General features: G+C 22.9%; 11 protein-coding genes across 11 annotated transcripts; 6 read left to right on the plus strand and 5 right to left on the minus strand.

Annotated features, from left to right (window-relative positions):
* Nucleotides 1-971: 971 nt before the first annotated feature.
* Nucleotides 972-2,666, plus strand: SRAE_2000274700 (Zona pellucida domain and von Willebrand factor, type A domain-containing protein; the record flags this gene model as incomplete). Its single annotated transcript, XM_024653854.1, has 2 exons — nucleotides 972-989; nucleotides 1,035-2,666. The coding sequence occupies 2 exons, from the start codon at nucleotides 972-974 to the stop codon at nucleotides 2,664-2,666; spliced, it is 1,650 nt and encodes a 549-aa protein (XP_024507289.1).
* Nucleotides 2,667-2,817: 151 nt separating this feature from the next.
* SRAE_2000274800 (Suppressor of ypt1) lies at nucleotides 2,818-4,780 on the minus strand (the record flags this gene model as incomplete). Its single annotated transcript, XM_024653855.1, has 2 exons — nucleotides 2,818-4,676; nucleotides 4,726-4,780. 2 exons carry the CDS (start codon nucleotides 4,778-4,780, stop codon nucleotides 2,818-2,820), a joined length of 1,914 nt encoding a protein of 637 aa, XP_024507290.1.
* A 317-nt stretch (nucleotides 4,781-5,097) lies between these two features.
* On the plus strand, nucleotides 5,098-5,364 carry SRAE_2000274900 (Hypothetical protein; the record flags this gene model as incomplete). Its single annotated transcript, XM_024653856.1, has 1 exon — nucleotides 5,098-5,364. One exon carries the CDS (start codon nucleotides 5,098-5,100, stop codon nucleotides 5,362-5,364), a length of 267 nt encoding a protein of 88 aa, XP_024507291.1.
* An 844-nt stretch (nucleotides 5,365-6,208) lies between these two features.
* Nucleotides 6,209-8,116, minus strand: SRAE_2000275000 (Probable methylmalonate-semialdehyde dehydrogenase [acylating], mitochondrial; the record flags this gene model as incomplete). Its single annotated transcript, XM_024653857.1, has 2 exons — nucleotides 6,209-7,768; nucleotides 8,108-8,116. 2 exons carry the CDS (start codon nucleotides 8,114-8,116, stop codon nucleotides 6,209-6,211), a joined length of 1,569 nt encoding a protein of 522 aa, XP_024507292.1.
* A 1,504-nt stretch (nucleotides 8,117-9,620) lies between these two features.
* SRAE_2000275100 (Aldolase-type TIM barrel domain and Glycoside hydrolase, superfamily domain and Hyaluronidase family-containing protein) lies at nucleotides 9,621-11,327 on the plus strand (the record flags this gene model as incomplete). Its single annotated transcript, XM_024653858.1, has 5 exons — nucleotides 9,621-9,899; nucleotides 9,936-10,550; nucleotides 10,597-10,894; nucleotides 11,046-11,050; nucleotides 11,325-11,327. 5 exons carry the CDS (start codon nucleotides 9,621-9,623, stop codon nucleotides 11,325-11,327), a joined length of 1,200 nt encoding a protein of 399 aa, XP_024507293.1.
* Nucleotides 11,328-11,330: 3 nt separating this feature from the next.
* SRAE_2000275200 (Mitochondrial glycoprotein family-containing protein) lies at nucleotides 11,331-12,060 on the plus strand (the record flags this gene model as incomplete). Its single annotated transcript, XM_024653859.1, has 2 exons — nucleotides 11,331-11,433; nucleotides 11,474-12,060. 2 exons carry the CDS (start codon nucleotides 11,331-11,333, stop codon nucleotides 12,058-12,060), a joined length of 690 nt encoding a protein of 229 aa, XP_024507294.1.
* Nucleotides 12,061-13,442: 1,382 nt separating this feature from the next.
* Nucleotides 13,443-14,306, plus strand: SRAE_2000275300 (Putative deoxyribose-phosphate aldolase; the record flags this gene model as incomplete). The annotated part of the gene is made up of 1 exon (XM_024653860.1): nucleotides 13,443-14,306. One exon carries the CDS (start codon nucleotides 13,443-13,445, stop codon nucleotides 14,304-14,306), a length of 864 nt encoding a protein of 287 aa, XP_024507295.1.
* Nucleotides 14,307-14,489: 183 nt separating this feature from the next.
* SRAE_2000275400 (Hypothetical protein) lies at nucleotides 14,490-15,120 on the minus strand (the record flags this gene model as incomplete). The annotated part of the gene is made up of 3 exons (XM_024653861.1): nucleotides 14,490-14,545; nucleotides 14,599-14,761; nucleotides 14,956-15,120. The coding sequence occupies 3 exons, from the start codon at nucleotides 15,118-15,120 to the stop codon at nucleotides 14,490-14,492; spliced, it is 384 nt and encodes a 127-aa protein (XP_024507296.1).
* Nucleotides 15,121-18,516: 3,396 nt separating this feature from the next.
* SRAE_2000275500 (Mitochondrial import inner membrane translocase subunit Tim22) lies at nucleotides 18,517-19,350 on the minus strand (the record flags this gene model as incomplete). Its single annotated transcript, XM_024653863.1, has 4 exons — nucleotides 18,517-18,638; nucleotides 18,681-18,819; nucleotides 18,895-19,197; nucleotides 19,240-19,350. The coding sequence occupies 4 exons, from the start codon at nucleotides 19,348-19,350 to the stop codon at nucleotides 18,517-18,519; spliced, it is 675 nt and encodes a 224-aa protein (XP_024507297.1).
* A 141-nt stretch (nucleotides 19,351-19,491) lies between these two features.
* Nucleotides 19,492-23,217, plus strand: SRAE_2000275600 (Acyl-CoA synthetase family member 4; the record flags this gene model as incomplete). Its single annotated transcript, XM_024653864.1, has 4 exons — nucleotides 19,492-19,535; nucleotides 19,609-20,415; nucleotides 20,457-21,454; nucleotides 21,494-23,217. 4 exons carry the CDS (start codon nucleotides 19,492-19,494, stop codon nucleotides 23,215-23,217), a joined length of 3,573 nt encoding a protein of 1,190 aa, XP_024507298.1.
* Nucleotides 23,218-23,284: 67 nt separating this feature from the next.
* On the minus strand, nucleotides 23,285-24,345 carry SRAE_2000275700 (Hypothetical protein; the record flags this gene model as incomplete). Its single annotated transcript, XM_024653865.1, has 2 exons — nucleotides 23,285-24,103; nucleotides 24,160-24,345. The coding sequence occupies 2 exons, from the start codon at nucleotides 24,343-24,345 to the stop codon at nucleotides 23,285-23,287; spliced, it is 1,005 nt and encodes a 334-aa protein (XP_024507299.1).
* Nucleotides 24,346-24,489: the final 144 nt, after the last annotated feature.

The following is a 24,489-nucleotide window of genomic DNA, read 5'->3' on the forward strand; positions in this document are numbered from 1 at the left end:
ATGATCTAGTGAAAATGTTTTAAAATAAATAAGCATTTAAACTGGATTTTTTTTAATTAAAATCTATTAAAAGCTAATCTAAATTTCATGAGATATCATTAACTTGATTTATAATAGAAAAACAAATTTTGGAAAATTTTTTAATAAGTATTCAAATTTCAAATAAACAGCCACTTAGAAACATGAAATTTTATATAGCTAACTTTCTCTAACTTTTTAACTATAGCTTATTTTGAAAATGCTTTCTAATTTCCAAAGTGCCTTAAGATACAGTATTCGATATTTTTTCAAACCTGATTCATTGTCAATATATTTTTTATTTCGAGATTGAAAAAAAAAATGAAAATATTTTCTTTCTTATAAAAATTTAAAATTAATAAAAAAGATATAAACTTTTCTTTAACTAATAACAAATTATAATATAAAATATTTTCTATAATTTCCAAAACATTATTTATTACATATAATGATAGAAAAAAAAATGTGTTTTTTTTTTCTCTATATATATAAAAATAAAGATATATAATATCATATGGTAATATATAATGATATAATAATGAGTAGTCGAAAGCAAAATATTTATTACTCTTATTTTAATTATTCATAGAAATTTTTATATATTTTCTTGAACAATTAATTTATCTTTAAATAGGTCGTAATAAATATTTTTATAATCTTTCCTGAAAATTTCTAATTACATGCTGATATACCAATAACATGATGTATGAATCCAAAAATAATATAATAAGATAAGATTATCATTATATAGAATGTTTGTTTAGACAACTATTAAGAAAATTTAATTTATCAGTATTGTCTAATAAAGGTGTTCAAAGAAGATATATATCCTTCTTATTGTTTTCGTTTAATCTTCCTATAATGATGTTAATTTAATTTTAATAAGAGAAATTTTAAATTGTTGATGTTTTTGATTTATATTTTTCATAAATATTATATTTACTAAAATAATAATGGTCAAATGTTTTAAGGTAATAATATTTTTTTTTATTTTAAAATTTATGTATAATTTTTAGATAATTATAATATTTTTTATTATTTTTCATTTTATTTCAAGTAATCAAATTCCAACTCCTAAATTATTAGAAAATGGATTAATGACTCGAGATATTATTGAGGAATGTATAAGTTTACATAAAGTTGATGTTATGCTCCTATTGGAAACATCTGAATTTATTGATAAGTATACTTTTGATATTATAAAATTTTTTTCTATAAATTTAATGAATCGTTTTAATATAAGTGAAAATGGTAATCATTTTGGATTTATTACATATTCTAATAACACAATAGATGTAAATCCTTTTCAATGGAATACATTAAAAATTAGACAATCATTAGAAGAAATCAAATTTACTGGTCATGGAAAACCACTTTTAGGTAAAACATTAGAAGTTGTTAAAGAAACAATATTTTCACCTTTTACATTTCGTGAATCAGTTCCAAAAGTTTTATTTATCATAACGACTGGACAATCATATGATGACATAACATATTCAGTAGAAGATCTTCAAAGGGAAAATATTTTAATTTATAGTATAGGAATAACAGAAGATACAAATTTAAATAATTTATATATTCTTTCAAATAATCCTTCAAGAATATTTCATTTAACTATTCCTTTAGATATGATTGATAATTTTATTGATTCTATAATTTGGGATGCTTGTAAAACAAGTTACAGAGTTGGAGTACCTGAAATAATTTGTGGCAAAAAGTCTATTGGTATTAGAGCATCAACAAAAAAAGATTTTGAGGGATATATTTATGTTATGGATCATTTTAATAGAAAAGAATGTAGAAAAAGTGTTGAACAGTTAAGAGATTTAAAAAGTTTATCATTAACAATTCCTTTTAATAGATGTAATGTTAAAAGATGGCGAAATATTAATCCAAGAGGAATTCATATTGAAGTTACAATTATCATTCAATATCATCATTTATTTATGACTGGTGTTGATCAGGTTATAAAAGCTAAATGTTTTTATCAAGAAGGTGCAGGTAATGTTGAATTTTTATCAAAAGATATAAAAAAAAGTAGTCAATTACCAATATGTACATATAATCTTCATAAAGATACTCCAAATGGTGAAATAATACATGTAGCAAATATTGGTGAAAAAGTTTGGCATGTTTGGGAATGTAAAGGTAATCAAGATAATAATATGTATGGAATGCTTGTACATAATTGTTATGTTGACAATGGTCGTGGTGATGTTGTTCAAATTATTGATAATGATGGATGTTCACTAGATTCAACAATACTAGATACTCCAATATATAATAAAAATTGGTTAACTGCTGTAAGAGAAGGGGAAGTATTTAAATTTGCCGATAAACCAGCTTTACAATTTCAATGTAAGATAACATTATGTAATAAAAAAAATGGTGGATGTGACAAAATTGTTCCTCCAAAATGTGATAAGAAAAAATTGGTGGTAAAAAAAAGTAAAAGAGAAACTAGTAATACTCTTGATGTTGCAACACAACAACTAGAAGTTACAACAATGAAAAATAATAGTAATACTTGCATTATTCAAACTGTTAAAATAAGCAAAGTAGAATTTTTAATGTTTTTAAATATTATTTTATTAGTTATACTAATAATTTTCTGCTTTTATTGGTCTCACAAAAATACTACCTCTTGAAAATATTATAATTTTATAATTATTAAAAAAAAAACAAACAAACAAACTAATAATAAATATTATATTTTAAAACAATTTATTTTTATGTTATTTCATAGTATAATTAATAAATTATTGAATATATAATATAATAAAAATTTATTTTTAGGATTTATCTTAATTTAGATCCTAGTTTTTCCATTTGTTCTATAAATTGTTTTGGTGTCACTAACTCTGTACAACCATATGTCATTCTTTCAACACCTTTTGTTTTTGCATATTCAACTAAATTTTGATATTCAGCATAATTTCCTCCTCCAATTTGGAATACAATGACATCTTGCGCTAATTGACCCGATTTTGGTTTAAGCATATCTTTACTTGATGCATTCATTACCTTAGGATCAAAATAGCGATATTCATCTGAGTCAGCAGTTGAAATACCTGTTACTGAAGGACGGGTATCAATAATTTTATCTACCATTTGTGTTAATGGAAGATTATGTTTTTTTGGTACTAAATTTTTAACACCTTCCATTACAAATTTTGATGATTGATTTAAAAGTTTTGAAAACATTGATACAGTTTTTGTTCCAGCACCTTGATGCATCTCACCCATTTTATTCATATTAGAAAAAGAACGAATTCTTTTGGCAAAAGCAATAGCATCTAAACTAATATTTCTCTCTTTTAATAGATCTGTTTGTTCTTTTAATTCACTATCAGATATGGTTGTAGAACATAAATAATTAATTAAACAAAGCCTTAATGCATCAATTGGATCACTACAATTATTTATTAATTCTTTAATATTAACATCACCAGCTTGTCTATTTAAAATTTTTTCTTCATTCTCAAAAAGTGTATCAAGTTTTCTTTCTTTAATAATATCTAATACAGTTGTGGCAACATTTGTATGAAGATCAATAAGTCGTTTCTTTTCTAAAAGTTCTGGTAAAGACTCTACAGCAGATTGTAATTTTGAAGTTGTACTTCCTAATATTATAGCAGCATCATCACTTTCAACATTATCTATTCCCATAACATGTTTAAGATGTTTTATTTCTTCTTCATTTTTTCTATAACTTTCTAAATCTTCTTGTATTGCCTCAGCAACTAATGGAAAAGCACTACCTCTATGTTTCCTCCATAAACTATCACCAACTGAACACATTTCATATTCTTTTTTTTTTCCTGATTTATCAACCATAACAATTCTATTTAAGTCAAAATCAAGTACATCATGAATTAATGCTTGATATGTCCATGTATGATGGAGCATAGTTGCTAAGTCTAATCCACGATCAGCAATAACCAAAACAGGTCTTTGAAATTTCATTTGTCCAGGTTTAAAAGAATCTTGTACAAAAAGATTATTACGAGCATCTCTTAGAGAATCTCTAATTTTTTGATCTAATTTTATAGCTACCTGTTCAGCTGCATTATCTTTTCCACATCTTATTATAGGAACAATACCCATTGTGACACATATAGAAAATAAACTTTTAGCTATTTCATCGATTAGAACATCCATTTGTTGGACTGATATATTTGGATCATTCATTGCATGGTAACTAATATTGCTATTTTCTTTAAAACGCCTTAAAATAATAAAGTCATCTTCAAGAGCAATAAAATTTAAATATTGATCAGTTAATTTTTGTACTTGTTGCATTGTACCTCCATGTACTGCAGATGCAGCAAGATTTTCTAATTGTATACGAGACATTGGATAAATCATATTTATATAAAATGAATCATACATAGCTGTTTTTAAATCTTCACATACTAATGAAATATTTTCTTCTGTTGGAGATATGAAATAAACAGCAGGAACATCAGGTAAAGGTTCTCGCTTATTATGAATTAATAAATGAAGTGTTACACCTAATTCACGTAATTGTTTAACTGATAACAAAGGAGAAATAATATCTTGACCATATTTATCAATTATAATAACTTTCCATACTGGTTCAGAGGATATTGTAGATATTGTAGGTGTATTTAAATTGAGTAACTGTTTAAGTGCCACTAAAATGAATAGTTAAAAAAACATTTCTACTATATAATAGAAACTTGCAAATTTGTCTATGTCTAACAGAATCCTTCACAGCAACTTCATTAACTTTTATCATTATTCTAAGAATAATATACAATAACAGTTTCCAAGTTGTCAATTTAACGCCACGTCAATTGTATTTTTTTTATCTCGAAGTAACATAATACCAACAAACTAGAGTTACAATTATATTAAAAAATGAATAATATAAAAGATTAAAATTTACCATTTTTTTTGGTATTTTAAATTTTTACTTATCATAAAAAAATGTTTCTTTTGAAATTACAATTTTTTTATACATGTTTTTTTTGTATATATTTGTTTGTTAATGGAAATGATGATAAAACTAACTTAGATAAATTGACAAACAAAATTTCTGAATTGCAATATTATATGTTTGAAAATAATGGATTAGAAGATATAAAATCATTAAAGATATTAAAAGAAGATTTAGAATATTGTGTCTGGTTAATGATATTATGTAATGATTATACTATAGATTCATTGGTACGTTACAATTTTTGCCAAAATTATTACACATTTTTTAATGAACAAGATATATTATTTTCTGAACATAGTACTGTAAAAAAGCCACATACTTGCTGGAAATACATAAGAAATTATTCTATTAATATGGATGATTTGTATGTTAATCGTTGATTTCTTTATAATGATACAAAAGTACATTCTTTAAATTTTCTGAGTTTTCCAAAACAACGATGATGAAATAATTTTTTTTTCAAAAAAAAAAAGAAATAATAATAATGTTATTAATTCTAAAATAAACTTTATGTAAATAATGTATCTTGTATCATATGAAAAACATTTTTGTAAATAACTAAAAATCCAATAAAAATAAATATAGTAACCAGTTTTCATAAAGTATTATATAAAAAAAATTAATATTATACTACTGTTTTTATAATAAAATTTAATTATTGAAGAAAATTCTTATATAAAAGTTTACAAAATTGTAAATGATTGTAATGTATAACTGTTTTTTTTGTATGTTATAGACACCATTAAAAACATTGTCTTAATTGATATAAATTGTTGTCATAAAAATAGTCTGGCTTAGATAATCATTTGAATATTTATTTTTTTTTTATTAAATACAGTTATTTTAATTTTACATAAATAAAATCAAATTTTTTGAAAAAATTTTTAAAAGTTGTTGTAAATTATTTAGAAAATAATATAACAATTTATTATTATTATGCTATAAGTGTTTTGTTATAGATACATAAGATATCAATAGTTTTTGTTTTCATTTTACTTACAATATAAAATAAGGAACAATTATATTTGATTAATATTATTTATTATAAAACTTGTTTGTATATTGTTGCCAATTTATGGTAATTATTATAAATTTATTGTTTTTTTTTAAATATTTTTTTTTCTATAAATAGTTATGAACAAAGAATAAGTTTAATTACCTATGAATAAAAATTTATTTAACTTAATGAAATAAAACTTAACAATAAATTTAAGATGTTAAAATTTATTTAAGTTGTGGAAATGAAAGTTGAGGTTTAGCTTCTGGTGTTGCATCTTCTGAACGCCAAAATTGTGTAATAGTTTTCCATTGTGTAAAGAATTTAAGTCCAGCTTTTCCGTAGAAATTTTCGCTTCCAAGGAAAGATCCTCTTGATCCTGTAAATGAAAATTGAGGAAGTGGTACAGGAATTGGGACATTAATACCAATTTGTCCAGCATCAACAATATTTGTAAAACGACGAGCACTAATTCCATTTGTTGTGAAAATAGCAGTTCCATTACCATATGGATTTTTATTAATAATATCAACAGCTTCATCAAGAGAATCAGCAAACATTACACATAATGCAGGTCCAAAAATTTCATTTTTGTAACAAGTCATGTGTGGTTTAACACCAGAAATAATAGTTGGTCCAACAAAATTTCCTTTTTCATATCCATTTACGACACATTTTGTTCCATCAAGAATTACATCAGCTCCTTCAGTTTTGGAAGAATTGATAAGATTGATAGCACGTTCTTTAGCAGCAACTGATATTAATGGACCAATATCAGTATTATTTTCCCAACCAGGACCAACTTTAAGTTTCTTTACTTTTTCAACTAATTCTGGTAACCATTTTTTTGAGTCACCAACAAAAATTGCAGTTGTTAATGCCATACAACGTTGTCCTGCAGCACCAAAGGCAGCAGCAGTTAATTGATTAAGTGTTGTTTCTTTATTAGCATCAGGCATAATAATACCATGATTTTTAGCTCCCATGTTTGATTGAACACGTTTTCCATTCTTTGATCCACGTTCATATATATGTTTTCCAGCAGCATCTCCACCAACAAAAGAAATTGACTTAATATCTTTGTTATCACAAATAAAATTTACAGCATCATGTGTTCCATGAATTACATTAAGAACACCATCAGGTATTCCAGCTTCTTTTGCCATTTCAACAAGCATCATTGTTGCACCAGGATCTTGTTCTGATGGTTTAATAAGCATTGAATTTCCTGCAACTGCAGATAATGGAAACATCCATAATGGAACCATAGCTGGAAAATTAAATGGACAAATACCAGCAGTAACACCTAATGGAACTCTATATGAAATTGTATCCATGTCTCTTGAAACATTATTCATTGTTTCACCCATTAATATGGTAGCAGCAGAACATGCATGTTGAACAACCTGTAATCCTCTATTTACATCACCTTCAGCATCAGGTAATGTTTTTCCCTGTTCTTCAACAATATTTTTTTTTAATATTTCCATATTATCTTTTATAATTGCCTGATAATTAAAAAATACTTGTTGACGAGAGAGAATAGAATAATTTTTCCAAACTGAAAATCCTTTTTTACAAGATTCAACAGCTTCAAGCATCTCATCATTTGTTGAGCATGGAACTTTAGCAATAACTTCATTTGTTGCTGGATTTGTTAAATCTACCCATTTGTTTGTTTTTGATTCTACTGCCTTTCCATCTATCCAATTTTTAACAGTTCCAACAGAACATGGTTTAGTAAGACAAAAATTACGCTTAGAAGCAATATTAAGTTTGGAAAGCATCTAAAAACAAGAAAATATAATTTTAACAATACAATACTATACTTTATACTTTTTATTTAATAAAAAAAAGTTTTACTTAAATTAACCAGAAATATTTGTTAATATTATAATAAAACTACATATGCTAATTTTCTATACATTTTATAATCTTTTATTTAATTTTTGCCAAATATTTTGTTACACAAATGTTTAAAAATTAAACATATGATGCTTTATCCCTTTTTATAATATTAGTGATAAGATAATAAAAGTAATTATCTTTGTGTTTTATTAAGTTAAGTTTTAAGAAGAAAAAAATAAAATGTCATTGAGTTTGACAAATTAATTTATTAAACTTACTTCCAGCATTTCTTAGAAAATACATAAAATATAGAAATTAACAAATCATTATTGAGAGATTTTATAGTATATATCTTTTTTTTTTAATTCCTGATAAAATTTAAAGTATGCAATAATAATATAATAACAAAAATTTTTTTTTTAATTTTTAATAATTATTATAAGAAGCATTATTGAAATACATGTATATACAAACTTTTCATTATATTTAAAATAAGTGCAAAGTTAATAATTTAATATATACTTTATAAAGTAATTTATAAATGACATAATTTCTGTAAAACTTTCATTACACCAAGTTGTCAAATTAAATAAATAAATTTTATAATTAAGATCAATATTTAATTCAAAATTTACAGTTTCAAATATTATTTCACATTTTATTTATATAAAACTAATATTTAATATTTTAAACTTTTAATAAACTCTTTAACACTAGTTAAATTTTCATTATTTTGTTGACAAATGATATTTTAAATTTTTTTTTGTTATCATTAAATTTAAAATAATTTATTTGTCTTCGTTTTTAAAAACAATATTATTCAACTAAATAATTATATTGAAACTTTGTACACGTTAAAATATTGTTTTTATTCTTATTAAAATAATATACACAAAAAATACATTAATAAATATTTTGTAAATAACCTGATGATCAAATAACGTTGCTTCTGGCGTTCTTTTAATAACTCAAGGTTAAACTACTTTTAAAAATTTTTTTTATTTCATGTTGCAAAACATATCAAATTCGGATAAAAGAAAATTGAAAAAAAAAAGTTCTTAAACTTATTATAATTAATAACGCTAACATTAATAAATAAATAATCAAATTTTTTAAACTTTTTTTTTCTAATATATTTACAATAGAAGAACAAAATCATGTTTTCATTTTAAAGATATTAAATTTTTAAAATATTACCAGACAACTACAAATTTGCTGAATTTTTTTTTTACAATTGCAATTAAAGTAAACATTTCTAAACAAGTGTAAATATTTTTCCTTGATCTTTTATTTATAAAGTTTTTTTTAAACGATTTGTTAAATATATTATGAAGCATTTAAGCTACACATCAATGGATTAATTTCAAAGTCGGTATCGTATTATTTTTATGCAAATAAAATGTAGATAAAATTTTTCATAATATTTCTGGTAGTGTGACATTTGAAAAAGAGTGATAAAGCATTTCAAAAGTTTTTTTTTTTTAATTTTTTACTAAAAACACATAAATAATTATGTTATAAATCAAAAAATAAACTTTATATCATAAATTTTTTTTATTAATTTTAATAAAAATAAACCTTTCCCTAAACTTTTTTTATTTAAATTTAAAAAAAATATAAATATTCAATGGTAGTTGATAATTAATGTTATTATTAATATTTTATTTATTAATATTTAAAATTTACAATTAGGATACTGAGTCTACATTTACGTTACACCCATTTTTGATATTAGCAAAATTGTTATTTAAGATAAATCATATTAATAACTAAAACTTTTAATCAACATTAATGAAAGTATTTGTTGTTGCTAATTTTATTTGTATAACTACAATATCACAGGCACTTTTTCCAATACCAACTAAAATTTATTGGAACATTGCAACAAATACATGTTTAAAAAAAGGCATTAATATTCCATTAGAAAATTATGATCTTATATCTAATAATGATCAACATTTTTATGGAGAAAACATTGTAACTTTGTATGAAAAACATGTTGGTTTATATCCATATTTAATAAAAGTAAATGATTCTTATAATCAATTTATTAATGGAGGACTTCCACAAGTAAGTTAAAAAATAACAATTAATATTTTTTTTAAGAATGTTGATTTAAATAAACATTTAGAAAAACTTAAAGAAAATGTTAATAGAATAATACCTAACAAAAAGTTTAATGGTTTGGCAGTTATAGATATTGAAAAATGGCGTCCTTTATTTGAAGCTAATTGGCTTTCAAAAAATATTTATCGAAAAGAGTCTATTGATAATGTTTTTCAAAAATATCCAAATATTTCACAAAATGCATCTATTAAATTAGGTGAGAAAGAATTTGATGAAAGTGCTTTTAATTTTATGATTAAAACTATAAAAGTTTGCAAATTACTAAGACCTTTTGCTAAATGGGGTTTCTATGGTTTTCCTATATGTGATATGAATGGTTATAAACGTAAAAACAAATATTGTTATCATGATATTAATGAAAAAATGATACAATTTTTAAAGTATGTTGATGCTCTATACCCAACAGCTTACATCTATGGAGGTCATTCTTATGATAATCAAAAAGAATATATTAGAAAAGTATTAAAAGAAACAAAGAGACTCAACCAACTGCTTGAAAAATTTGGATATGGTAAAAAAGAAATTTATATGTTTCATAAAATTGAAGTTTATAACGAAGTTTCAAATAATAGACAAAGCAATTTTTATGACCCAGTAAGATTTTTGCCACTTTTAAACTTAATTAATTAAATATTTTTAGTATCAATTGTGTATATCACAAGGTCAATCTATTGTAAATGACTTAGAAGGAATAATTATCTGGTCAACATCTAATGACATTTCAAAACGTTGTGAAATACTAAAACAGTATGTTGAATTACAATTTGGACCATATCTTGAAAAAATAGGCAATTTATTTGACATATGCAAGAATAAAAAATCTCCTGATGAAATTTGTAACAAACTAATGGTTTCAAAAAATGATAAAATATGTAGTGATTTCCTGACTCCTGAAAGTGTTAAACAATGGTGTAACGTTGAGTTTTATGGTGAAAAGTGTCATCTATCAGAAAATAATACATTAGCGATACTCTCTTAGTAATTTTTATTATGTGTTATATTTTTTTTATTTTATCATATTACTATTAACTTTTTTACCATTGTCTGTTTTTTTTTGTTATCATAAAAATAAGACTAAAATAGTGTAAGACAAAGTATGTTTTCATTTTTTTTAGAAAGAAAAGAAATTAAACTTTTGTATAAATTATAATTATACTAAGCAGTTTGCTTTACTATACAACATTATTTTTTCAGTCAATGTTGATTTAGTAAGAATTTTTATCAAATGAGTAGACGTATTTCCACACATTAATTCTTTCTTTATAGGACTTATTTCAAATTTTTCATTATCTTATTTTATTTAATTTGAAGTTGTTTCTTCAATATTAACATTAAATTTATCCACTTTTTTTAATTAAAATTTTTTAGTAAAATATGCGTGCTGCTTCAAGAATTTGTCAAATTGCTAAAGTATTAGCCAAACCATCAATTTCAAAACAATTCTCCCAGACAAGACAATTATTTAACACAATGAAACGTAAATTATGAGCTTACTTTTTAATTAATAATATTTTTAGTTCTCACAGTTCAACCAGAACTTACAGCTGCTTTGAAAACAGAAATTGAAGCTGAGATGAAACTTGAAGCTGAAAATCTTAGAGGTGCTTCACCACCAACTATTCCAGGATTTACCTTATCAACTAATGATGCTGAAGTAAGACTTACAAAAATGCATGGATCAGAAAAAATTGATGTTATATTCAATGTTAATCACTCCGTCGAAATGGGAGATGAATCCTCTGAATCTGCTGATCCTGTTGCTTTACCACCATTTACAATTGAAATTACCAAGGGAGACCAACGTTTTTGCTTCCATATGGAACTCGTTGAAACTGAAAATGGTTCATTTGATTTTTCTGTTGAGGAATACTATGTTGCTCCTGCAGCCAAAGCAAATAATGAAGATGTACCAGAAAGTGTCTATGCTTCATCTGGAAGATATATTGATCCAAAATTACACGATCTTTTATTTATTAGATACTTGGAGGAGAGAGGATTCGATCAACAATTTTGCCTCGACTTGGTTCAATTTGCCACGCATTATGAACACAATAGATATGTTGATTTGTTAAAGAGAATTGACAACTTTGTTAGTAAACCATAATTTGTTTTCAAAGGAAAATCAAATTTTTTAAATAGTTTCGAATTTTTTGGTAGTCATTATATTATTAATTGACTGTTGACTCCATATTTCGTTAAATTAGTTAAGTTTGTTGACTTTAAATAAATATTATACCAATAATTATGATGTTATATTTTATACTTATTTGTCATGACTAATAAAAAAGTACTTTATCATTTTCCTCGATGACTCATTTTTTCAAAATGGAGTATAAATATTTTTAAATTTTCTCATTACGATTCATATTACATTTGTTTGCGTATTTATTTGGGATAGTACGTATCAATATTGCTATTTATCTTTTTTATTCCATTATTATTGTTAAATAATTTTATTTTGAAATATATATTTTAAGATGGGTTTATTTGGTTTATCTAAGAAACCAGATCCAAAAGAACAAATTAAAGAATTACAAAGAAAAATGCGTATTGAAATGCGAGCTCTAGATAGACAGATACATCAAATAGAAAGGGAAGAAGAAAAAGTGAAGAGAGAGATTAAGGAAGCAGCAAAAAAAGGTGATAAAGATGTTTGCAAAGTTTTAGCCAAAGGAATTGTTAGGTCAAGAAAGGTTCGTTGTTATTTAAAAAAAAGTTTTTTAGTTAAAAATTTAATTTTAGGCTGTTTCTAGAATTTACGCATCCAAAGCACAAATAAATGGAATAATAATGTCGATGTCTCATCAACTATCATCTATGCGTATGGCGGGATCAATCAAAGCAAGTACAGATGTAATGCAACAAATGTCAAGTTTAGTAAAAGTACCAGAAATAGCAGCTACGATGCGAGAGATGTCTAGAGAAATGACTAAAATTGGTATAATTGATGAAATGATTGATGATACAATGCAATCATTGGATCCTGAAGATATTGAAGAACTTGCTGATATTGAGGTTGAAAATACTTTATGGGAAATAACAAAGGGTGAACTTGGAAAAGCTCCAACTGCTCAAACGGGAGAAATTGGAGATGGAATGACAGAATACAGAAGAGAAGCTGATAAAATGTTAGATAGTCTTAATGCTTTAAACAATTAATCAATCATTTGATAAAAAAAGATCTTAACATTTTATGTATACATATGCATACCTTTATTTTATATTACACATTGTATTATTAACTTTTAACATTTATAGTTGTACATTCAATATATAAAATTTATGGTTATATTACAGTTGTCATTGTAATTATCTTTCAATATTATAGGTTTTTTACGTAATAAATATACTTTATTTTATTGGATACTATTTACAACATATTTTTTACCATATTATATAAAGTTTTATCAATATTTTGCCGTTTATTTCTAATCTAAAATTTTGTTTTTTAGATTTTCACTTAAAAAATTAACTAATTATTATACAATGTTTGAAAAGACCTGTTTTAATGATGTTACAAAAAATATTTCTTTTCCAGAATTAACTTCAGTTGTTGAAAAAGTTAAATCTGAATCAAAAAAACTTGTTGATGATAAAAATGTCTTATTGACTCTTTTATATTGTACAGATTTAACAACATTATCTGGTGATGATACACCATCCCGTGTTTATGCATTAGTTGATAAAGCATTAAAACCATGTGAAAAAATTCCAACAGCTCAATGTGGAGCTGTTTGTGTTTATCCTCTTAGAGTTAAAGATGTAAAAAAAAGATTAGATGAACTTGATTGTAATGGAAAACTTCATATTGCATCTGTCGCTGGAGGATTTCCATCTGGTCAATATCGAATTGAATCAAGATGCCTTGAAATACAATTAGCTGTTGAAGATGGTGCTGATGAAATTGATACAGTAATTAACAGGGGTGCTGCAATTGACCAAAATTGGAAATTAGTTTATGATGAATTGGTACTAATGAAGAGAGCATGTGGGAATGCCCATTTAAAAACTATCTTGGCTACTGGGGAATTGAATAATTTAGAAAATATTTATAAAGCATCATGGGCTGCTATTTTAGCCGGAAGTAATTTTATTAAAACAAGTACTGGAAAAGAATCAATAAATGCAACTCTAGAAGTTTCATATGTCATGCTAAAAGTAATTTTAGAATATTACAAAAAAACAGGAATAAAAATAGGTTTTAAACCAGCTGGAGGAATTAAGACAGTTGAAGATGCTTGCCAATATTATTTACTTGTCAAAACAATTCTTGGTGATTCTTGGCTTAATGGAGATTTGTTTAGAATTGGTGCTAGTAGCCTTGTTGACAATTTAGTTAAAGCTCTTTAATTATATAACTATAATAGAGATATTTATTAATTGTTTATTCAATCAACATTTATTGAAAGAAAGCATGTTAATAAAAAAAATTTTTTTTTTAAAAATACATTTAGAAAATTAAAGAATTAATTATAATATTTTTTAGTTGAAAAATTTTACTGTAATTTTAGCAGTCCAGATAAGCATTTTTTTTTAATTAGCACTGATTTTTGTTGGCATTTTAACTTCTCCAGTTATTGGATTTCTAGCTAAAAATAAATAAATTAAAATTATTTTTTTATAAAAATTTAATTTTACTTACAAGCAACTGGTATTTGTTTTTTTGGTGTTTTTGCTGGAGATTTTGGTGGAGTTTGATCAAAAATGGTACTTTTAAAAGTATCAGAAAGCTTTTTGATAGGTTTTGTATCGCATGACATTCCAAAAAGACGTTGTTGTGTATTTAATTTTGGTGCACAGTGACGCTAAAATACAAAGGATATTAAATTTTTATTGTTGATTTAATAAAATAGTTTTTAAATTATTTTAATTAAAGTTTTTAAGTGTATTGGGAATATACATTCAATAAAATTTATTTTTACTAAAAATAGTAAAAATTTTATCTTTTAATAAAATTTTCATAATATTTTTAATTGAAAATATATATAATATATCCAACCTTTCGATCAAATTTTGGTTCTGGTTTATCTTTCTCTAAATGTAATAATTTTTGGTATATATTTGAAAGTCCTTCTGGACAAGTAACAGCTTTTGAAGGCACAGATTTTGACCTCGTAGGTGATGATATTTTTTTATCTTCTATTTGACTATTTGTTTCACTCATAGTTAATAATAAAAAAAAAAAAAAATGTTTATAATAGTTTTTAATAGATAATATTTTAACTATTCAATCTACAAACAGCAAATATATTATTCTATCAATGGAAACAAATATATAATTTAAATAAAGGAAAAGTTGTGAGGACTGTTCTCAACATAGGATATATATTATAAAGCTAACTCTTTATAAGGCTGGTTTAAATATATATAATATATATATAAAATAAAGAGTGCCATCCAATGATATATATATTTATATATAGTTAGATTTTAATGGTAACAAAAGATAATTGGGGACCAAGGATGTTCTTCAACAATAGTCAAGGGCAATAAAACACAATAGAAATCACCTATTTTTACTATTTATAATTAGAAAATTGTTGTTTTAACACGTTAAACATAGAAATATATATAGTTTTTATTAATATTAATTTACTAACTAAATTTTTATTACTATTAAATTAACATAAAAGTAAAAAGTTAATATTATAAAGTTATTTAAAATTATAAATACTTAATAAAAATAAGAAGTATATGTAAATTAAATGAAACAAGATATGAAAATAAAATATATATATATACTTGCAAAATATTATATATTTATGTATATATATATCATTTTAACGTGTTAACAAAAGCTTAAAAAGCTTTATAATATAACTATTTTAAGAGTAATTTTAAATATACACCAAAGCTCCAATGAGAATAAACATGTTGTATTATGTTTTAAAAATGAAACGATTTTATTTTATATAATTACTTTTAAAAAACTTTTTTAATTCGCACTTTATAAGTTTCATTTTCAAATAAAAATATTCAACAATTTTAAGAAGTATAGTGTATTATCATGGGAAATGATACTATTTAGCCTTAATTTATACTTTTTGTTTATATAAAATATGGCTTTTTATATATTTAATTTGATAAATTACAAAAAATTTCTGAAAATAAATATATATTGGATATATTTATGAAATTTTACTTTTGTATGATCTTCTTTTTTTTTATATTAATTTTAAAATTTAATTTTTATAAAAATTATGATATATATATTTTCAAAATTATATAATTGTAAAAAAATTTTTTTTTCTTACCGTTGGTGATGGAGCAACCATATGTAAATTATTGGTACTATTATTAGTATTATCAGTTGTCTCAGCAGCCATGTTATGTTTTTAGGAATTGAAAATATTTCAAAGCCAACTAAAATATAAATTGTTATGAGGTTTATAGTACAAAGCTGTCTCTTTTTAAGCTCCAAATAAATATAGGCGGAACTTTTTTTTTTAGATGGTGGGAGATATAAAAGAAGGTATAAGGAAAAATTAAAATAAATTGATAAAATCAAAATGGGTTTTTGTGGCAAAGTTATATCATATAAAATTTTTTATTTTATTTTGTTACAATTTTTTTTTATCGAGGTCGTAAGATGTAATTTATATTTAATATATATAGAAAATTTTGCCATTCCATTCATTGTTAAGTTAAAACAATTGATGCCTCCAAAATTATATAAACTTGTTTTATTTTAATGTTTATTAACATAATCATATCATTTGAGAAAAAAGACAATCGACCCTTTTCTTTTAACAAAATTGTAAATTGTTTTTCAACAACACTTAATAAGCCAATTTAATGAGGACTATCATAAGAGAATTATAATTATAATACAAAAGAAAATTATATATAAACTATATAACATATATAATTTAATTAATAATTTGTCATTTGTATTTTTATCAATCTTTTTTATGACAGTCTTATATATATATATATTTTAAATAAAAATAGTAAAAAGAAAATAATAACATAATTGGAACCATACCTACATTAACTAAAAATAAAATTATTCATTCTTTTCTTTTGTTAGTTTTAATACAAATTTATATACTTAAACATGTAGATATAAATATATTAAAAATAATAACTAACATTAACAAAAAAAAAAATAAAAATAAAATATAACATATTTTATACTTTTACATTCTTCAAGAAAATGTATAATTTTTATGTAACTTTAACTGATAATCGGTAATCAAACATTATAAATGATGTTAAAATATATATAGATAAACCATAAAATTAACTTTATATATTTAATAAGATTTATTATATCCTAATTTATTATAAGGATAAATTTAAATTAAATTTTATTCAATATTTATAACAAAATTAGCAAAAAAAAAAGAAAAGACAGAAGGATTTCCTAATATTAGTACATATATAAAGTATTACAGAAATATCAGTTTATTAAAATAAATAAATCTATAAGGTTTCTTTTTTTTTTTAATAATAGGAACATGATACATATATATCTAGCTGGATAATAACTTTATACATACATATATATTTTTTTATATCTTTATTTAAAATTTTTACTCTAATAAAGATATTTCAAATGAAATAAATTTTTAAAAAGAATTATTTGTTTTATAAATTTATTAAAATAAATTTTTTTAATGTTAAAAAATAACATTTATAAGAATTTTTAGCCTCACATACAAAAGATAATATTTTTCCATCTGTAATAAAAATATATATATGCCAATTTTGTAGTTAAAAAAATATTATGTACTATGTAAATATAAATAAATAATAACATTGCATTTTAATTTTTTTCTTTAATTTAGTATTTAGAATTAAATAATGATTTTACTTTAATCATAAAATGTATACTATTTTTTTATAATTTATAGAAAATAAATTTAGTGATTCTTTGAATAATTACAGAAATGGATAATAAAAAATGAAGAATTTGTATTAATTATAAAACAATTATATAGCTTTTATAATTAAAAAAAATTGTAATTTCAAATAGTTAAAATTATCATGACTTAGAAAAAAAAATTAATAAAATATATACTCATACATATTTAATTATTCTTTTAAATTATTAATGAGATTAAAATTTAATTTTAAAAAATATATGAATTTTTTTTTGAAATTGTTATTATGAAAAAAATAATTATTATGCTAAATGTTATTATTACTCTTAAATTTAAAATTCTAAAAATGACCATTAGAATTTTTATATATTAATCTGAAAACCAAGTAAAATACTTATTGAATAATAATTTTATTTTAATCTATATTTAAATTTTTATTGTTATCTTGTATTATAATTCAAATGTTTATGGTACTTTTTTTTTGAGATAACACAAAACATTTTAGTTGAAAAACATTCTAAAAGTTGAATTATAATATTTTATTGGTGCCTGTAGAAATAAGAAAAATTTTTAAATAGATTTTTTATTTTTGCCAAAGGCTCTAATCCCTGATTGAAAGGAATGAAAGTACATCATAAATTACCATTGTAATCAACAATTTTTTTTTAAATTGCTTTTTTGATAAAAAGTTTCCTATATTTATACTTTTTAAGTTATTAGTGTAAACATTGTAGTTAACGCATAAAATATTCTATCACAGTTGAGAAGGCTGCAAAACCAGCAGCACCCCAAATTGCAGGTTTGACACCAGCCCTCAAACCTATCAATGCACCAACAATACCACCCGAATATGTTCCTAAAAACATATAATATATTAAATTAAATATTAAAAACATACCATTTTTCCAATCTGATTTTCCTCTACATGTTTCTAAGATACATTCTGTTCCGGAAAACATAAAACCTAATGAACCAAAATTTTTTCCATATTGTCCCATTCTTGTACCCATCTCTTTAAGAGTTTGCCGAACCGTCAACTAAAAATATTACAACATCATCATAAAATGTAAATAAATTAGGAAATTAAAAGGAAATAAGAACATTAATATTACCACTTTAGTTGGATCATTATTTTGTAATGTTAATTGTGGATCTATAGATGCCGTAAAAAGACCAAACGCAAATCCAATTCCGACTCCCATTATTCCAGCAATAGTTGCCTTAACCAGGCAATTTTCCATTCCTTTTTGTATTAATAATTCTTCTTTGGAGGAAGGCGGTAAACTTAACATATTCGTAGGCATCTCAATAGGTTTTTTTGTAGGATTCCAGGGTTTCTCACCACCACCAATCATTTGATCTACTAGTATTGCAAATTCTGATGGTTTATAAATAAATGGAGCCTTTTCTTTTTCCTAAAAAATATTTTATATAATTTTTAAACAATTTATACTTACATTTTCTTTTTTATTATTTTCATTTTTTTGTTTTTCTTCTCTAAATGGATTGCCAAATAAATTTAGCATTTTATCCACAGCTTCCACAGGATCTTTACCAATTGACTGCATAATTATTTTTGTAAATTAATATAAATAATTAAAAGTACATTAGAAATTTATATACTCTAGAAACTTAATACCAATTTTCTTTCTAAGAAAATTTTTTTAAATTAAATTAACACCATTAACATATAATTTTTTAAAAATATAATGTCAGAAGACAAAATACCATTTAAACAAAGAAAAGTGGAAAAGTAAGTTATTTTTATGGATATTTTAAATTCATTAATCATTTACCAAATATTTATTTTATTCAATTTATTTTAGTAAAAAAATAATACCAATTTTAAATAGAAAGTATACTGATACAAATATTCCTTTGGTAAAATTTCATGTTTTAAAAATAAGTAATAAAAAATTACTTTCAAAATTATTATTAAATTTTCCAAAGTTACCTGAAGAGTATGAACATTTAAAAAGAATACGGAATGGTTGTGAATTTTTAATTGAACCATTAACAGGAGATGGTTTATTAAGTCAAAGGTGTACAGAAGTAATTGAGGAGATATTTAAAAATGATGAGAAATTTGAGATGGAAATTGTTGAGGTTCCATCAATAATGCCATTATCAAAATTACAAAAAGAAGCTGTGAGGGAGTGTTGGCCAGTGAAATGTAAAAGAATTAAAGAAGTTGATGATACTATAAATGAAAATATTTTTAATGAATATGAGGCAAAACGTATAATTGAATTATTTGAGGAAGTAGAATTAAGTAATGGAGTTATTATTTATGATCCCAAAAATGATAAAGTTATTATTAAAATAGATAATTATGAAAAGGAACATATTTTAGATCATCCAGTTAGAAGGGCAATTGATAAATTATCAGAATTACAAAGTAATACTTCATCTTGTGAGCAGTATCTTGCTACCGGTTATTATATAATATTAGGAGAAGAAATTTGTGCTATGTGTAGTATGGCTTTAGTTCATTCCAGGGCAAATAAAGTTTTTTTTGGTAAACCTCTTCCATCAAAAGGAGTACTTATATCAAATTGGAGGATAATGGAAGAACCAAAAATTAATCATCATTACTCTTTATTTATGATACAATCTCAATATACCAGAGAAACGTAATATTTAAAAAAAAATTTTTATTTATCTTTATTTTTAGAAATTTTCGTTGGAAGTTAAAAGTAAATGAGAATTTTAATATTACATCATATGAAAAAAATAAAATCATAAATATGAATTATAAAAAATTTATGGTAAATGTAAATGAAATTGTTGATAAATTGAAAAGTTTTAATAATTGTATTATTGGTATTAATATAGAAAGAGGTATTAAATTGGTTGTTGCCATTGTTGGAGTTTTAATATCTGGAAATGCATTTGTAATTTTAGAAGAAAATAATTCTAATACAGTTATCAAAAGAATGATTGAACGTTTTAAAATTAATGCATTATTAACAAAGTCAGGTTTAGAGGTTTTTAATTTTAAAGAATTAGAATGGAAAGAGAAGAAAAATATTATAATGTATGTAATTCAAAGTTCAGGAACCACAGGGGACCCTAAAATTATTCATGTACCATTTTCATGTATACTTCCAAATATTGAATATTTTTATGAAAATTTAAAATTAACTAATAATGATATAATAATGTGCTCTACATCATTTTCATTTGATCCATCTATAATTGAACTTTTTCTTCCCATAATTTATGGTTGTAAACTTATATTAGTTCAAGATAATTTTAGAAAACAACCTTCACTTTTATGTGATGTAATAATAAATGAGAAAATTACATTTTTTCAAACAACACCAAGTTTTTTAAAATTATTATCAAAAAATATTTTGTTAAAGGTATTATCTTCAAATATAAAACATTTATTAATTGGTGGTGAAGAATTTCCTTATTTTTATTTGAAAAATATAATTATATCAACAAATTATGTACCTAATAATTTACTAAAAATATATAATGTATATGGAATAACAGAGGTTTCTTGTTGGGCTATGATAAAAGAAATAAAGTTAGAATCTTTAATTAATTATAAATTATCTTTTACAAAGTACAAAGATATTGCCGAGATGTTTGGAAGGTTAATTTTTTCAACATCAATTCAAATCACATCATCTGGTAAAATTTTAATTGGTGGTTATAGACAATGTATAGTTAATTATAAATCCTTTCAATCTGGTTTTATAGATTCTGGTGACCTTTATATAGATGGAAAATTTGTTGGAAGAAAAAAAAATAATGGCATGCTAAGAGATTATGAAATAGAAAATATTTGTTACAGTAAATGGATTGAAGTAGAAAATTGTAAACTTATCTATGATGATAATAATTTTTTTGTATTATTTATCAAATTAAGTCGAGATGATGATGAATTATTTAGTAATATAAAAAAATATATCTATAGTGAAATTAAGAAAGATTTTTTACCAAATGATATTGTAAAATTTAATGATATATGGCCTATTAATAAAAATGGTAAAGTCGATGAAAATGAATTATTAAATTGGTATAAAAAAAATTTAAAACTTAATTTATCTTTCTTATCCACAAATTCATCTTATTTATCAAAGACACTTCGTGAAATGGGAATAGATTCATTTAAAGCAATAGAAATTAATTATCATATTCAATCTCATTTTCCTAAAAAATTTCCTTATTTTCTTCAATATCTTTTAAATCCTACAACTACAGTAAATTCATTATTACAGTTTTTAAAATATCATAAAATCAATTTTTCATTAGAAGAAACAATTTCCCATGATAATAAGGGAGAAAATTTATTAAGTAACCTTACTACATGTTTTAATAAAATATCTTCAAATATTTTATGGTCCATAAATATGAAAAAATGTATTGACTCGAATGTAATTATTTTTAATGAATGTCATAATGAGTTTTTTAATAAGGATATTTATTATGTTAAGGATAACTTTAAAACAATTGAACTTTGTATGGTTGGTTCACATTCTGGATTATTTGTCCTTGTTGATATAAATAGTGGTAGTATTATTTATGAATATGAAGCAGAAGGAAGAATTGAGGGAACATGTAGTGATGTATTTATTTATAATAATAATATTAAGAAATTATATCTTGTTGCTGTACCAACATATGCTGGAGAGATTATTTTGATTGACATTAAAGATTTAAAAGTTATTAAAGTTTTTAAAATTAAAGCAATTATAAAATGTAAGCCTGTTTTTACAAACAATGGTTATTTATGGATAGCTGGTTATGATAAAATTATTTATACAATTAATTTAAATATACTTAATATGGAAACTTTATACAATATTGATGGTCTTCCATTAGCAGAACCATTAATAGTTGATGATAAGATTATATTTTCATTGTTATCTGGAACAATTTATTGTTTTAACACATTTAATATGACACTTACTTGGAAAATAACAAACTCAACATATCCATCATTTTCAAAACCAACTTTATTAAATATTGAGGGAAAAGAACATTTTATTATTACATCACCGGAAGGTTTTATTTCTGTTTTTAATGTTAATGATGGAAAAAAAAATTGTCAATTTAAAATTGATGAAGAAATATTTGATAGTGCATTTATAAAAGATAAAAAAATAATTGTATCTTCTAAAAAAGGAAATATTTACATATTTAAATTTACTAAAAATGATATTTTTTTAGTTGAAAAAAAACCAATTTTAAGTGAATTAAATGTTGTTAAAAATATCAAACCATTAAATGGAATGTTTTTAGGAGTAACAACAGATGGTAAAATATGGTTTATTGATGAAGGTCTTAATAACAAAGAATGTATTTTTGATACAAAAGCTGAAGTTTTCAGTTTTCCGGCAATCATTGTAAAAAATAATAATGAAATAATACTTATTTTTGGGGCAAGAGATAACCTTTTAAGGTGTATTTGTATAAAATAAAAATTTATTTCCACCGTAATAATAAAAAATCTAAAAATATATGAGAAAAAAAAATGAAAGTAACCAATTATACAATAATTTCAGGATTTGATCCACATACACCACCAAATAATGATGTTGAGGCTGTTGATATGTTATCATTATCAGTATTATCAGAACTTATTTGTTTATAACTTTCATAGTCAGAAAAGCATACTGTACCATTATTTTTGGAAATAATCCAATTATCAATAAGTTGCATTTTTTCATTCTTATTTGGTAATAAATTTTCATGATTAAGATTATTGGATTGATAATTAACATAATAAGCTTCATTTTGAATATTTGGACAAGTCTTGGAAACAATCAATGAATTACTAACTAATTTTTCATTTTTAGATATATTTTTTTCTTTGTCACAATTTGTATTAATTGTTGTATTTGTTAAAGGAGATATTGGATATATTAATTTTTTCATTTTTCTATATTTTATAATTTTATTGCAATGAAAAGCAATAAGTATACTAAGAATAATAGAAGATATTGAAAAAATAATAATAAGTATAATTAAAATCATTGCCAAACTACTATAATCTTCACCAAAATATTTTGTTAATGATAAAGCAGATGAAGTAATATTTACCTCATTGACATTACATGTTAAACATTTTTTATCCATAAAATATGTTACAGAAACATGAGCTGTATAACATTTACCAACAAGAACCAATAATGCTTCATCATTTTTACCGGTTTGTTGCAAATTTTTATAAGCAAATACGGGAATACTCTCATCACAATCTATTGGAATTTTAAAAAATTCATCATATCCCATTACTTTTGATGAAATAATTAAATCATATGGATGAAAATTTTTATAATATGAATAAAGAACAATTGATTTTGTCTAAATAAATAAATAATTATAAATTTTTATTACTAAAAATTATTTTATAAACTTACAGTATATTTTGAATAAACAGAATAATCAATTCTATGAAATTCATGACTTCCAAAAATATTACTACTTAATTGAAATCTTTGGTTTGTACATCTATTATTAATAGAACACTCCTTTCTCCATTCAATTGAAATTAACTCAACATTAACATAAACAGAAGAATATATTTTTTCATTCTCCAAATTCATATAAACAATATTTATAAACATTATATAATAAATAATAATTGAATAGGTAAAAACCATCATTTGAATGAAATAAAAAAATTTTGCTAATCTTTATATATAAGTTATATTACGCCTTAAATTTTTTTTTATTAAATTTATGATTTG

This window comes from Strongyloides ratti (assembly GCF_001040885.1).
Source record: "Strongyloides ratti genome assembly S_ratti_ED321, chromosome : 2".
Lineage (NCBI taxonomy): Eukaryota > Metazoa > Nematoda > Chromadorea > Rhabditida > Strongyloididae > Strongyloides > Strongyloides ratti.